Source organism: Nanorana parkeri, unplaced genomic scaffold, assembly GCF_000935625.1.
Source record: "Nanorana parkeri isolate BGI_ZX_2015 unplaced genomic scaffold, ASM93562v1 scaffold520, whole genome shotgun sequence".
Classification (NCBI taxonomy): domain Eukaryota; kingdom Metazoa; phylum Chordata; class Amphibia; order Anura; family Dicroglossidae; genus Nanorana; species Nanorana parkeri.
In genome coordinates, this window is record NW_017306788.1 from 216,634 (window position 1) to 231,484 (window position 14,851).

General features: G+C 40.7%; 1 protein-coding gene across 1 annotated transcript in view; it reads right to left on the reverse strand.

The window, feature by feature from the left end:
* DOCK4 (dedicator of cytokinesis 4) overlaps window positions 1-14,851 on the reverse strand; it is a 263,370-nt gene that overhangs the window by 175,710 nt on the left and 72,809 nt on the right. The window contains exons 2-4 of the mRNA XM_018561382.1: window positions 10,493-10,576; window positions 7,621-7,661; window positions 5,797-5,852 (exon numbers count right to left, since the gene is read on the reverse strand). Coding sequence (XP_018416884.1) covers window positions 5,797-5,852; window positions 7,621-7,661; window positions 10,493-10,576 — 181 coding nt within the window. The remainder of the gene's footprint in view (window positions 1-5,796; window positions 5,853-7,620; window positions 7,662-10,492; window positions 10,577-14,851) is intronic.

The window sequence follows — 14,851 nt, forward strand, 5'->3', positions numbered from 1 at the left end:
TATATAGATATATATATATATAAAGATACTAGCTGCAATAGCTGATGATCAACCAGCACTGAAACACCCAGGAGGCACAGTTTAAATAGCCCGTCTGGCGCCAGAATCTGTGGTGCATGCTCGCGCGTCCTCACGCACATCCACGCATAGACGCACACCCATGGCTAGCTCGATGGGTCACACCCTGTGTATGCGCATGCGCAGATGCCTGCGGCACACCACCATCCATAGTGCTTCGACGGGCTTCTTGACAGCCATACCTCTGATGTGGTAACAAGGCTATGCAACTCAACTATGCACAAAAACATAGGAACTGGGGTGCAGAGAAATGGCAGCCGGTGCTCTAGACTGATAAGTCAAAATGTGAAATATTTTGCTGTAGCAGGAGGCAGTTTGTTCGCTGAAGAGCGGTACAATAATGAGTGCCTGCTGGCAACAGTGAAGCAAGGTGAAGGTTCCTTGCAAGTCTGGGGCTGCATTTCTGCAAATGGAGATTTGGTCAGGATCAATGGTGTCCTTAATGCTGACAAATACAAGCAGATACCTATGATAAGTAACTGAGGCTGCCTGGCCTTGGACATGGGTGTCCCACGCACTAGAGCATGACTTATCAGGTTTGCCACTGTGGATTTTGCTTCTGGACTTGAATCTGTTATAGTTGTACATACTATAGTCCGCCCTGTTTCTTTGCCAGATTATTGTGCTCCACATATAATCCAGTCTGCTGCCTTGTGCTACCTCATTTGCTACTTGGAATCAACTGGCTTGTAACCCCGACTACGAATTTCTTCTGCTGCCTTGATCTTCGCTTGTGACCCCAACACTGATTCTGGTCTAGCGATTGAGACTATTCAAACTCTTATTCTCTAACTGTGCTTAGCGTGAAGGTTCCAGCCACTGGTCTTCACTCTCTACAGTTATTCTCCTATCTTATCCATCATGCCATACCATCAATGAGGTGTGTGATTGGCCCTAAATTTATTCTGTAGCAGGACAACGGCCCCAAACATACAGCCAGTGTCATTAAAAACTTTCTTCAGCGTAAAGAAGAACAAGAAGTCCTGGAACCGTTGGTTTGGCTCCCCACAGAGCCCTGATCTCAACATCGCATCAGTCATGGATTACATGAATAGACAGAAGGATTTGAGGCAGCCTACATCCACAGAAGATCTGCGGTTAGTTCTCCAAGATGTTTGGAACAACCTACCAGCCGAGTTCCTATAAAAACTGTGTGCAAGTGAACCTAGAATAATTGATGCTGTTTTGAAGCAAAGGGTGGTCACACCAAATACTGGTTTGGATTTCTCTTCTGTTCATTTACTTTCCATTTGGTTAATTGATAAAGATAAACTATTCACACTTTTATTTCTGAAACAATTCTCACTTTACAGTATTTTTATCACACCTGCCTAAAACTTTTGCACAGTACTGTATATATTGCAATTTAAATTGACACTAAACTCTAGACTCCTCAAATCATCTCTGAATTGATCAAGACACTGTCCTTCCTTCTGGAGGGTGGCTACTTTTGTTCCCTATGGTCCCTGTGTGTGTTGTAAAGTAGCCACCACTTCAAGCTCGCTCCCGTGATGGACTACAAACTCAATACAAATTAGTAAACTAAATGTGAGATTGTAGTCCATCATAAAAGCGAGCTTGGTGCGGTGTCTACTTTACAACACACACACAGGGACCATGGGGAAGAAAAGTAGCCACCTACCAGAAGAAGGACAGTGTCAGCACCAATTTAGAGATGATTAACTCCTGAGTTCAGTGTCACTTTAAGCCAGATGTTTATCCAGAAGAAACAAAATGGCTGGCAGTGTATATATTACATATAGAGACATGGTGCGGTTTAATTACAAAGATTGCTTAGACTCAATAACATGTAGTTTTATTATTGGCAGGTAATAGGTTGGACATTTACGTTAATGCCTATAATAAAAATAATTTTCCATACAGAACAAGCTATGACAGTCCAGTACTTAAGCCATGCTGTGGAATACATTTTGCAAACAATGCAAAATTCTGATAATAGGTGAAGAAGAAAGTTTCTTCTTAAGCCAGTGACAAACAGTAGATGTCAGTCAGGTAAAGAAGAATTATCTCTTTTCTAATGAACCTAATATTAACATGCAAAGCATGATTAGATGGACAAGGATGCATGCTAATGTCTAAGAAGGAGTGACTACAGAGACCGAACAGAAAACCCTGGCACCTGCCAAATCTTACCATATACAACAGCGCTAAAAAATGCAACCCAGTAATCAGCACTTCCCCTAGAAAAAACTGGTGTGTAATCTGTTGTGCTACTAGGCGTTGCATAAATCATTTCAAAGGGGTTTTTTAGACCTTCCTTAACCTCCCTGACGGAATGTTTTTTTATTTTTTTCATGTCATTTTTCGGTCTATTTTGTTTTCGAATTTTTTTCGTCTGAGTCGTTTTTTTCGTATATTTTTTAAATATCCCGCCGGTTCCGCCCTCCCGCGACGCGTACACTCGCAAGGGACGGAACCCGGAATCGGCCGCAGAACACATCGCGGCTCGAGGGACAAGGTAAGTAAATGCTATGCGGCATTCGCGAGTGTAGCTCGGGGTTACCGCTTATGGTATGGAAAAGTAACCCCGAGCTACACTCGGGAATACCGCCAGGGAGGTTAAAGAAGATATTTGTTCAGTTTACCCCAACAGTAGCTTTTTTTTAAAACAACTCCAAAACTTGTATTAACCCTTGCAGTGGGGCCTTCCTTACTCTATCCAAAATAAATAATAATACTTTAAGACAGACTACTGTCAACTAAAATGTGTGCCTTTCACAGCTTGGCCTATCATTGTTATGGATTACCTAAGGTGCAAAAGTGATGCTTAGGAGACTTGTTTGGCGAGGTCAGGCTACCGGCCCAGGAAACTTTATATGCCAGAGGGGTTTTGGCTTTATGGGTCCCAAAACACTCCACTAAGGCTCCCCTGCTGATCGGAATGGATGTCACCGTTGTTCCTCCATCTAATAATTTTGGATTTTCGGAATACTCCTCTAAGGATTCTTTCACACGTGCATTGAGAATTTAAAGGAGAACTATGAGGTAAGTGAAAATCACTCAGCCTCATAGTTCGAGCCAACGTGTGACAATTAAACTGTCAAACGTCGGCTCAATAGATCGGGAAGTGAGCGAACACATACCGTTGCTCGCTCACTTCTCGATCCTGTCCCTGCAGAGAGCCGTGACTGTCACTCAGGCTCCCTGCAGGGATTCCGCCCATCCCCTGTCCGATCCTCCAGCGCTGACTGGCAGAACGGACGGGGAAGGAGGCGGTACAGCTGGCTCTGCCTCTAGATAGGCAGAGCCAGCTGTCACTCACACAGCTGGGTGGATCTCGACAGTAATGTCGGGATCCGTCCAGGCTGCGGAGGTCTCAGTATAGCGCGAGCTGTACCTCGCGGTATACTGAGCTTTGGGTCACGGGAGGACGCTAGTTTGTGATCTCCCGTGACCCTTAGGAGAACTTTGAGGAAAAACACTGACCCCATAGTTCTACTTTAATGAAAGAGCAACACTGATTAACGCGCCTACAGTGTTAACAAGGCATTCAGCAAGCATTTTTAAGGTATTAAAGAGGTGTCAAAAACGCTTGCAAAAATGCCCTGCAAGTAGGGGAGTGTGTTAAAGGGTAAAGTGATGTAGTAAAGGGAAGTGACCAGCAGTGGACTCACTTCTATATTTTTGAAGGTGTCGCAGTAGCTGGGAAGACTATGCTCAAACAATTCTAGGTGTTGCTCAACTGCTTGAATTAGCCATGCAACATTTATTTCAAACATGACTGGTTCTGGCTGGTACTTGCAATGCCTGGCAATGGTATGGCTGCCACTGGTGTGGCTGGCACTGCTTTGATGACACTGATAACAGCTGGCACCTGCTCTGTCTACTCACTCTGATTCCCCAGTGGTTTCAAGGGCTGAAAAACCTCATATGCCTCTCCTAAAACATTGTGCAGCGATTTTTAAATACCCGAAAAATGCTAAAGGTGCATTGACTGAGCATTTGAGGGGTGTTTCAATATACTTCAATGGAGGCATTATTCCAGTGTCAATGCCTCAAGACCGCAACATACACACATAGCAACACAACGCGAACACCCATGTGTGAACAGCACTGGGCGATTGCTTTTGCTTTATCCCATATGAACATTATAGGCAACAGAGAGGCCTTAAAAATGCTTCTCTAATGCCTAGTTTTAACACTTGTGAAAGAGGCCTAAAGGACATTCTTGCTGTGAGTTGCAGAAGTATTTTTGATTTAGGACTGCTTTAAACCAGGGATGCACTGATACCAAGTACCGTACCATACTCGGTATAAGTACAAGTACAGATACGTTTTTGAGCTCCAAGACTAGACTAGAGAAAAATTGAAAAGTTAGGAGGCAGCTGTCATTTGTAAGGAGCACACGGAGCTCCTGGGATTTGTACATCTCTGTTTTATTGTATGATTTTGCTTTTATAAACATATATAAGGGATGCACCGATACCATTTTAGTAAATACAAGTACGGATACTTGCCCAAGTCCTTACAGATACAAGTACCGATACATTTTTGTTTATTGTCATGTGACAGTTTTTCTAAAACAATACAGACTAATGATTTCAGGACAGTAGTGGAGCGCCAGAGCTAGGTCCTAGCTGCAACCGCTGCAACCCTGGTAGTTCTCATGAAAATGCCAAGCATCAGCACTGGTATCTGAACATTCCAACTTTAAACCTTCTTAAACCAAAATGGTATAATAAGGGGTCAAAATGAAACAAAGCCTTAAATTAAAATTCATTGTTACTAAATTACGCTCCTCTATAGTTTTTATTTCCGATTTGTAATAGCAGATTTGTAAGTACAAGGCAGTGCTGTTCTTAGATCTAGTCTCTAGACTGCTAGTCCTTGCATGGGTACAGGGGAGAGACACACAAATACCCTAAAGCCAGTTAAATAAACTGGCACTAATCAGATGAATTAAAAAAAAAATAACATTAACAATTTAGCTATACAATATCACATACGGGAATTTGTATCCTTTAAGTGTTATGTACCTGTATGATCCAAGCATATGGTAATATGGTGCGATTCTTATCTAGTCTCTAAATTGTTGCTCCTTGCCTGGGTAAAGTGGGGGGGGCACACAGACTAGATCGTAAAGCCAGTTAAAAGGGGCACGCACGCACACACGTATGTTTCTCAAGCCAGTTATATAAACTGGCAACAATCAGATGAATTTTAAAAAGTAACCATAATTGAGCTATAGAATCCCTGAACCGTTCCACATACCAGAATGTGAATCATGTAAGTGTTATGGACACCTGACCTGATCCAAGCATATAGCTTTGACCCAAAAGACCCAGTTTTTAGAAGTCTCTCAATGTACATATGCTTAAGTCTTTCAAAGATACAGTCGCCATTTTTCAATCCAATCTGCCAGATCTGCTATTGTGTGGGCAACTTAGAAGCCCAATGAACATAAATCGCTATGAACGGAAGGGTTATTTGCACAAGTTTGTTGCACATAAGCACTTAATATAATTAACTAAAGAAAAAGAGAAGTTGTCTTTCCATAACACAAATAGCAAAACGATTCAGTAGCAGCGCTATTGTGGGGGCACATACTGTGTGACTCAGATCTGCTTTCTAAAGAATTTTAAAAAAAAGTCACCATTCACAACTGTACATATATGTCAAGACAAAGGTTCTGAAGCACTGCCAGGAGAAAGGGAAAGAAAAAAGGAAAAGAAAGCCGTTTATTTAAAACGTACATACCCTTTGTTTTTTACTGATGCGTTCTTGATATGTACATAGCTTGCAGGAAAAATGCCCTGAAAAGACAAAGCAGTATTTATATGGAAAAGCTTAGAAAACACCACACAAGAATTAACAGATAAAGGCAATGCTCTAACCGTTTTCTGGACCTTAGAATGTCACTGAAACTGAACCAGCAAAAAGAAAGCTGTTCCGGTGAGCACATCTGACAAATGAAATGTTCAGTAAAGTGTATTGGAAAGGCCATCATTACTATTCAATTTGCGGTTTCAAAATGTGCTTCTTATGAAATGACTATAGAATGAAAGAATGATATAAAAAGAGTACATAAAACTTAAAGTTTTACTGCTCAATGTTCAGTAAAATTAAATCTACTACATTTTGAATGCTAGACAAACTCATTGGGGTTAATTTACTAAAAGCAAATAGGCTGTTAACTCTGCAAGGGAATTTTCCCTTTAGCTTAGTGAATAAGGTGAAGCTCTGCTGAATTTCTTCATCCAACTATGTGCAAGAAAAATGCTTTTTTTTTTGTTTATTAATATAATTGAATATTCTATTAAAGGTAATTTTATTCACATTTACTAATCTAAGGGAAAGGTCAGTTGTAAAGTGAACAGCTTATTTGCCTTTAGTAAATCAATACCACTGTGTAAAAGAATGCAGAGTATATTTATTGGGCCTGAAGAAAAATAAAACAAAACAGATACAAATCCTTGGCATGCGAGTTCTCTAACAGACCTATCTTTACAAGCCTCTCTCATTCAGGGTTTCATGGAACCCAAGGTTTCCTCCATATGTTGCTTGGGTTTCCGCGAGCAGAAAGTAATGTCTGCCTCATAGAAAAGTTCCCACTAATCTTTCCAGCCATGTATGGGGAATTCTTCCCAATGACCACCAATGTAAGGGGGGCCTTCTCCCAACTGACCATCATTCTTAGGGGGCCCTTCACACTGACCACCCATGTATGGAGAAACTTTTTCACTGACCAAGGAAGCACTATAAATTTGCATTTCTTTTCTGGACATTGTGATTTGTTTCATTTTATTATTTTAACTAAAAATAATGTTCTAGTATAGAGCAGCCTTGGGTTTAAAATGCTTTCAGTATGCCAAATTCCTTATTCTTGTATTTATTATTTTAGCCACAACTTTCTGTTCATGCAAAAGTCATATAATCTGTAGCTATAATAGTTATTAGCAGGGGTTCCCTGAGACCTAAAAGTTAGTTCAAGGGATCTAAAGTGTATGTCAAGCCAAATAATATTTTTCTAGTATTGGACAAAGAGGAGAAGGATTAGAACTCCTGTTGGGCTTTTACTGCTATCTGGGGCTCCATTTACCCTCGCTTCCAGTCCGGCTCACAATGGTTTTACCAGACAAAGTTGGGGACATTCTGCAACGACGACACATCTGAAATCTGTTCTATATTTCTCCTACTCTAAAAGAAAATATTTGTATCTTTGTTGGTGCTAATGTTGGAAAATTACTCACTTCCAGTCTGGTACAAGTCAGCAGAACAGGCTGTAGGGTAAATCTCTATAATGTCCTGAATAGCAGTAAAAACTTGACAGGGCTTCTAATCCTTTCCTATCCCTTTTCTATCCAAAACCAAGAAAAATATTTTTGGCTAGCCTTACACTTACAATTTTTTCATGGTTTCATAAAAAACATAAAGTCAATACATTTAATATGGTTAGAGGATCCTTTAAAGACATGCATTCTTACATTTCAGATTAAATGCTGAATCCACACATACATGCACATGTGGACAGCTTGATGCACATTATCACAGACAGGAAATGGGTAACTTAAATTACAATACCTTGCCATTGGGGTTTTTTAGGGCAAATCCTCTGTACCAACCTGCAGGCATAAAACTAGATTAGATTTTTATTGATTACCAAAGAGTAGCTAGCAGTATGACCTGGTTGTCAGTATGCTTTTTTTCAGTCACATATGTCACTCTTTTGGGATAGCACATTTACAGTTCTGAGAAAACCTGATGCGTCACACACATTCTAAATATCTTTACTAAACAAATTGTTCATCAACTGATTGTTATATGATGGAAAGAGCCTGAAAATCTATATATGTATCAACTTGTGGAACCTCGTATTGACAATTTCTTCCCCTAAATGTTGTTAGTTAACGGATAAATGGTATGAGAAAGATTCTCCAATTTTTTGACAGTAGAATCCTTAAATGAAGAAACATCATCAATAGGAATAAGTCAATGCCTTAAAGGAGAACTATGGGGTCAGGGCTTTTCCACATAGTTCTCCTAAGGGCCACGGGAGGACATATACTAGCGTCCTCCCGTGAACCCAAAGCTCAGTTCATCGTGAGCTACAGCTCGCGGTATACTGAGACCGCCGCAGCCGGGACGGATCCCGACATTACTGTCGAGATCCACCCAGCTGCGTGAGTGACAGCTGACTCTTCCTATGTAGAGGCAGAGCCAGCTGTACCCGCTCCCTCCCCCGTCCGTTCCTCCAGTCAGTTCTGGAGGATCGGAGCGGGGAGAGGGGGAGATCCCTGCAGGGAGCCATGAGTGACAGTCACCGCTCTCTGCAGGAAGATGATCGAGAAGTGAGCGAGCGATGCTATATGTTCGCTCACTTCCCGATCTATTGAGTCGATGTGTGACAGTTTCTTTGTCACACGCAGGACCGGATTTACCCTCCCTGCTGCCCCAAGGCCCCCCGCCATGGAGAATGCCAACCAGATAGCGGGGGTTGCAGGGTTGATTTGAATTTTTCTATTGTTTCTTTTTTTTTTTTACTTTATCACTTTTTAATTTTTTTACTTTTAAAATTTTTATTCATCTTGTCATCTTTTACTTTTTTTATAATTTTTTATCTTATTATTTTTTATTTATAATAATTTTTGTATAATTTTTTACTTTTTATTTATTACTTTCTTTTTTAATGTAATTATTATTACTTTTTTATTTTTTTATTTATGTAATTATTTTTTTTCACCTAACTTTATTGCTATCACATAGGAGCTAACAAGTCATTGTGTGATAGCATTTGGAGTGGACTGGTTCTCTTTATTGACCCCTGTCCCCTCCAATACAGGAGTTCCAGCACAGCACTGTGCTGGAACTCCTGTGACAGGTGAGAGGGGAAGACTGCTCTCCCCTCTCACTGTCTACACGAAGCAGCAGGGTTACTTTTAACCCTGCCGCTCTGCTCACCGCTCTCCATCCTGAAGACGTTGGCGGTCAGCGAGGAGAGGACGGAGCCGGAGCTGGAAGGACGCAGCATGGAGAGAGGTAGGTGCGGGGGGGGGGGGCAGGACGGACAGGCTGCAGTCAAATCACAAGTTATCTCGGCGGCATCGCCGAAAATCACTTGTAAAGAAACAAGTGGTTTCCCCTATTCTTCATTTAGCCCTGCTTGTGCAAAGCAGGGCTAAATGTAGAAAACAAATTACCGCCCGGCGTCGGGAGACTCAAACCTGTGCTGCCCCTCTGCTGCCTGCCGCCCCGAGGCTGGGCCTCGGTGGCCTTGTCGGGAATCCGGCCCTGGTCACAGGTCGGCTTGAACTATGAGGTTGAGTGAAAATCACCCACCTCATAGTTCTCCTTTAAGAAAAAAAATTGGAGGAATAAACCTTTTTTTCTTTAAAAACAATATAATCCGAAAAAGGATACAGGAACTTAAAGCATCAAGGAAAAAGAAATTGCTTAACTGGAATTCCCCAATCCTTATATAGAAACCTATCAAAAATAGATATTTGCACAAAGCCATAGTGAAAGAAAACACTAACATGAATTTTAGTGCACACAAATACAATATAATACCCAATGTTTTGGTAAAAAATAAAAGATAGGATCACATGGTGAAAACTACGGTACTCAAAATTAGCCATATGTGATGCTTTAAAAGCCTTTACTGCTCATTAGTTTAGAGTTAACAGAGAATTATGGCCCTAAAATTATTGTACTCTCTTTCATGTCATTCACGATGATACCTAAAATGTTTAGTGAAAGCGTTGTTTACATACATGTGCCGGCCCACGCATATGTTTATTCGCATGCAGAAGGTAGGGGCAAAAGAGTTGGTTTTATTTTATTTTTTTTAATTTTAATTAATTAATTTTTACTTTAACCCTTTTAAACATGTTTTTTCACTCAACTTTATTGCTATCACATAGGGGATAATATTCCCCTATGTGATAGCAATTGGAAGTGACAGGTTCTCTTTATGGAGACACCAGGGGTCTATTAGACTAAAGTGGCAGGCTTTTCATTTTTTTTGCCTAGTGTCCATTTCTCCTGGAGGTAGCGGCACAACCCTACATCACAGAATACCTCAGAGCTGTGTCCTACAATGGACAATAGAGAAAACAGTCTACCTTTACACTAAAGTCCAAATTGTTTGAGGTTTATTGAGTTTATTTGTCAAGAGGTAAATTGTCATAAAATTTTGCTAAATCATCAGATATTTTCTTCCTAAATATTATGGCCATAAAGTGGTAAATGAGAGGATATTAGATTTTTCTACCTATAGAGTGAATTACTTCAATATATTTGTTATTCCAGCCTGTATAAACTTTGGTCTCTATTTAATATAGACTTAAATATAAAAAAAGTGGATAAGTATAGAAGTCACAAAACAAGCACTTCAACGGCAAATTGTAGCCCCCCAAATATGACAAGCCCTTTTAGGCAAATAAGTAAACTTTACCTTCACATTTCTCTAATATTTGAACGGTGTCCCCAATCTCCAGTGTTAAGCCATGTGGATTTGTTCCTCGAAAGCTTGCAATCACTGAAAATAAAATAACAAATATTTGTTTTGTTTCAACCATTTCTCAAGCAAAACAAAATACAGGCAAAAATGTATTTATGCTTTGAAAATCTCCAATGATCTCCACCACCATTAAGGGGACAGAACACCCTGTAGATTTTTCATCTGCATCCAACCCCACCACACATTCCTCCTACTATACCGCATTACAAAATGAGTGATGATTGAACTTGGCAGCACCCAACAACATTCAATAAATTTGCATTTGATTGACTGTTTGTTTAGCCATTACATTATATTTTAAAGTGGGCTTAAAATTTGGCAGAGACAGACAGTTAACAGAGAACTATGGGGTAAGTGTTTTTCCCCATAGTTCTCTTAAGGGTCACGGGAGGACATATACTAGCGTCCTCCCGTGAACCAAAGCTCAGTATATCGCGGGCTACAGCTACAGTATACCGTTACAGCTCGCGGTATACTGACACCGCCACAGCCGGGACGGATCCCGACAATGCTGTAGAGATCCACCCAGCTGCGTTAGTGACAGCTGGCTCTGCCTATCTAGAGGCAGAGCCAGCTGTACCCACCCCCTCCCCCGTCTATTCCTCCAGTCAGTGCTGGAGGATCGGAGAGGGGAGTAATCCCTGCAAGGAGCCGTGACTGACAGTAGTAGACTGACATCGAGAAGTGAGCGAGCGACAGTATGTGTTCGCTCACTTCCCGATCTATTGAGCCGGCGTGTGACAGTTTCATTGTCACACGTCGCTCGAACTATGAGGCTGAGGAATTTTTCCCTCACCTCATAGTTCTCCTTTAAGGCATGAATTAAGACCTCTCCAAAACTCAAGTCGGAGGAAAAGGCTCAGGACTAAAAAGTTTCTTGGGGACTGATAAAGCTCAGGGAAAAAGATTTGGAAGTACCTTTGGTAAATTAAGAAGACATTTGAGGATGTACCCAGTATAACCTACAAAACCTCCTTTACTTCAACCTTTGCCTTGTCAAGCAGGATATTTAACTGCGCCATGCTCATCCATCTTACTTCTGGGGCAAGTATAGAAAAAAATTCTTAGCAAGCTAAGCAACTGCTAACCTGCACTAGTTAACACTTAGCTCTGATGAAGGGGAAGGTCCCCGAAAACACATTCAGCTTAGTGGCAGTGAGACTGACTACGAGTAGAGCTCCTGGACATTCATCCATTTGTGCAGTGCTTCATCCAGTGAGGACTAAGAGTCTAATGTGTCACCGTTCTTGCTCCATTTGTTAGTAAAAGTGTTTTTTAAATAAACAGTTTTTTAAATAAAAGGATTATTGCACCAGGTTAGGCGCCCGGTGTCTTCTTTCTTTCATGCAGTTTCCGGGATCCCTTGTCTGTTGCGGGGAAGCCCACTGGATTTCTGTTAACTCTTTGGGCCACAGGAGGGCTTGTTTGGTTGCATTCGGCGCTGGTCCTATCATCTATTTTTACATTTGAACCCTACCTGGCCTAACAAAGGGTTAAAGATTTAGAATCATTGTATGTTAAAGAGAAGAAGCTCCGTTTGGCCCTCTACTTTCCCTTTCAAACTGCTCAGAGTAGCTTGGAATCTGCACAAAGGCCTTCACCAAAAAACATCTAAAAAGGTAAGAAATATATTTTTAAAAACACACTGATTTATTGTACTGTATTTATAAAAGAGCCACATTGCCACTCTAGCACAGGGCTACAAACACCCCTCCCCTTTCATAATGGGGGGGGGGGTCATCTGTAATCCTTAAAGAAACCTGGGAAAAATGTAACAAATAAGAATGCAGCACAGACCAAGACCATAATCTTACAGTAAAGGATTTCATAAAGTGCAAGTCCAAAGTAAAATAAAAACATAGTATATTGTATAAAAGAAAAATAAGTATGTCCTTGAGTCCTTAATTTTCATTATAATTATTAAAACAATTAAAAGACTAGCATTTCTTTGCTTACACATTCCATTTCAGGGAATCGTGCTGGAATGCACCGAAGCTGGTGTAAACCAGCCCTAAGCCAATTTAAACGGCTGCATACAATTCTGAGAAATCGCAAAAGGTCCTTCAGATGTAGATTTTGTGTTGCAATCCGCTCATTCATTTATCAGGTGCAGAGAAAATTGCAAAATGTATATTAAAAAAACAAACCACATACAATAACCTATAAAGTGAAAATCTATCATTCAGTAATAAATTCTTTGGATTACTGCAAGACTTAAAGTTACATTAATGTCACAATTCTTTCCCTCCCCCCGCTATGCAGCTTTAAGGACTTATCATAAATTATGCCTCTTGATCTGATCATCTTCCTTCCACTTGTATTCAGCAATCCCTCCAGCGCTGGCGCCGGTCTGTGATCCAGCGCTGACTGCTGTGTCTTCTGTCCGACGTGCACGCTCGCGGCTGCGTGCATTCCCCTCCACTATGTCTCTCCTCTTCTCCCGGCCGAAGATCTCTACTGTGCATGCGCCTGCCCCATCATCCTGCATGGCCGCTTGAGAAGCTCTAGATCTTCAGACCAGAGCGAGCGGTACAGACAGAGGTAAGTAATTACCTTTTTTGGAGCTTTTCTTTTTTTTATGTTTTTTAGTTGCATGTAAGTTGGAACATGTACATTTTTTAATTGTAAACCCAGCCAAAAAAATGTTTTTGTTGTTTTGGATAGCATAGGGAAGGATTTACCTCCTGTAAAGTTTGTTTTGCTACTCCTGCTGTACAGTAATAGCCTCCGTTTGTAAGTAGGAGTCGTATGTAAGTCGGGTGTATGTAACTCGGGGACTGCCTGTACTGTAATTGTGACATGGATAGACAGATAATCCAGTCATTCTTAAACTATCTAAATAATTTTTTTTCTTTATCAGTATAGGAGAGAATAAGAAATGGTTTTAAACCCTTGTCAATTGATTTTTCTTTTCATTAAATAACTTTAAAGTAAAATAAATCCTCTCTTAGACAGTTGTCACTGGAACACGTGTTCCCATTAGATTTCAAGCTCTAACCCTTCCCTACTGAATTAAAAAAATAAATTGCTTTCAATAAACAGATCAAACAAAACCAATTGGAATAGGCCGCCGAATGCTGTCAGAATACCTGAGTCAGAATACGGAGCTCGCAGTTGATTGTCCGAGAATTTTCAACTGATCGGAAAACGCTGGCTGAAAGGGTGCCAAAATGGGCATCCACTGAGCAAATTTTCATTTCATTAGTGATCTGGCTGAAATTTGCACAGTGTATAGTCTACTTTAGATGCACTAGCAGATTTAGATGGACTTGATTAACAAATTAAATTCGAACTTCAGCTAACGCTTAACACTTTTTTTTTCTTTTGGGAAAGGTTTTACAGAAATAAATAAAAGCGGATCATTGTACTCACCCCTGCTAGTGTTAAAATGGTTTCTCTCAACCCACTATCTGCTACTTTTGCTGGACAGCATGGCCTGTTAAAGAATAATGTAAAATGACAAACTTGCTGATAATATTTATAGACAAAATTAATGGGAAAAGAAATTCAATGCAGCCACCAGATAACAACTGGTTATCTGCAATAAATTTCATTTTTGCTTTTGGGTTTATTTTTTTAAGTAACTTGGCAGGTAGGTTGATCTAAACATCTAGAAGAACTAACCACAGCTGATGTTTAGGCTGTCTCAGTTGCAACTGTCGCTTCATGTAATCCCAAAAAGACTGAATGATGTTAATTCAGGGCTTTGTGGGGGCCATCTCTTCTTTGCACTAAAGATAGTCCGTTATGAGGTTGGCCTTTATGTTTGGAGTCACTGTCCTGCTGCAGAATGAATTTGGGACCAATCAGACGCCTACCAGATGGCAGGGCTGATGAACAAGTATCTTCCTGTATTTTCCAGCTTTAAGGAAACCATTAATTCTGACTAAATCAATGACTCCATGTGCATAAATAAAGCCCCATGACTGCAAGGAACCTCCACCATGCTTCATTGTTGCCTGAAGACACTAACCTTGTACAGCTCTCCAGGCCTTTAATGTATAAACTGCCTTCTGTTACAGCCAAATAGTTTGAATTTGAAATCATAAGTCCAGAGCACCAGCGACTATATTTCGACACACCAGTTCTTGTGTTTACATGCATAGGCAAGTCACTTGTCTCCAAGTCAGAGGTACGCATTTGAGCCACAAGTTTTCCATGAAGACCACTTTTGACCAGGTTTCTTGAGACTGTTAATGGGTATACCAGGGTCCTGGTTTTTGCATGTTTAAGCAGGTGGTGCCACTGGGCATCTTCTGATAGTGAAGGGTGGTCAGCATGATGTGTCTTTCA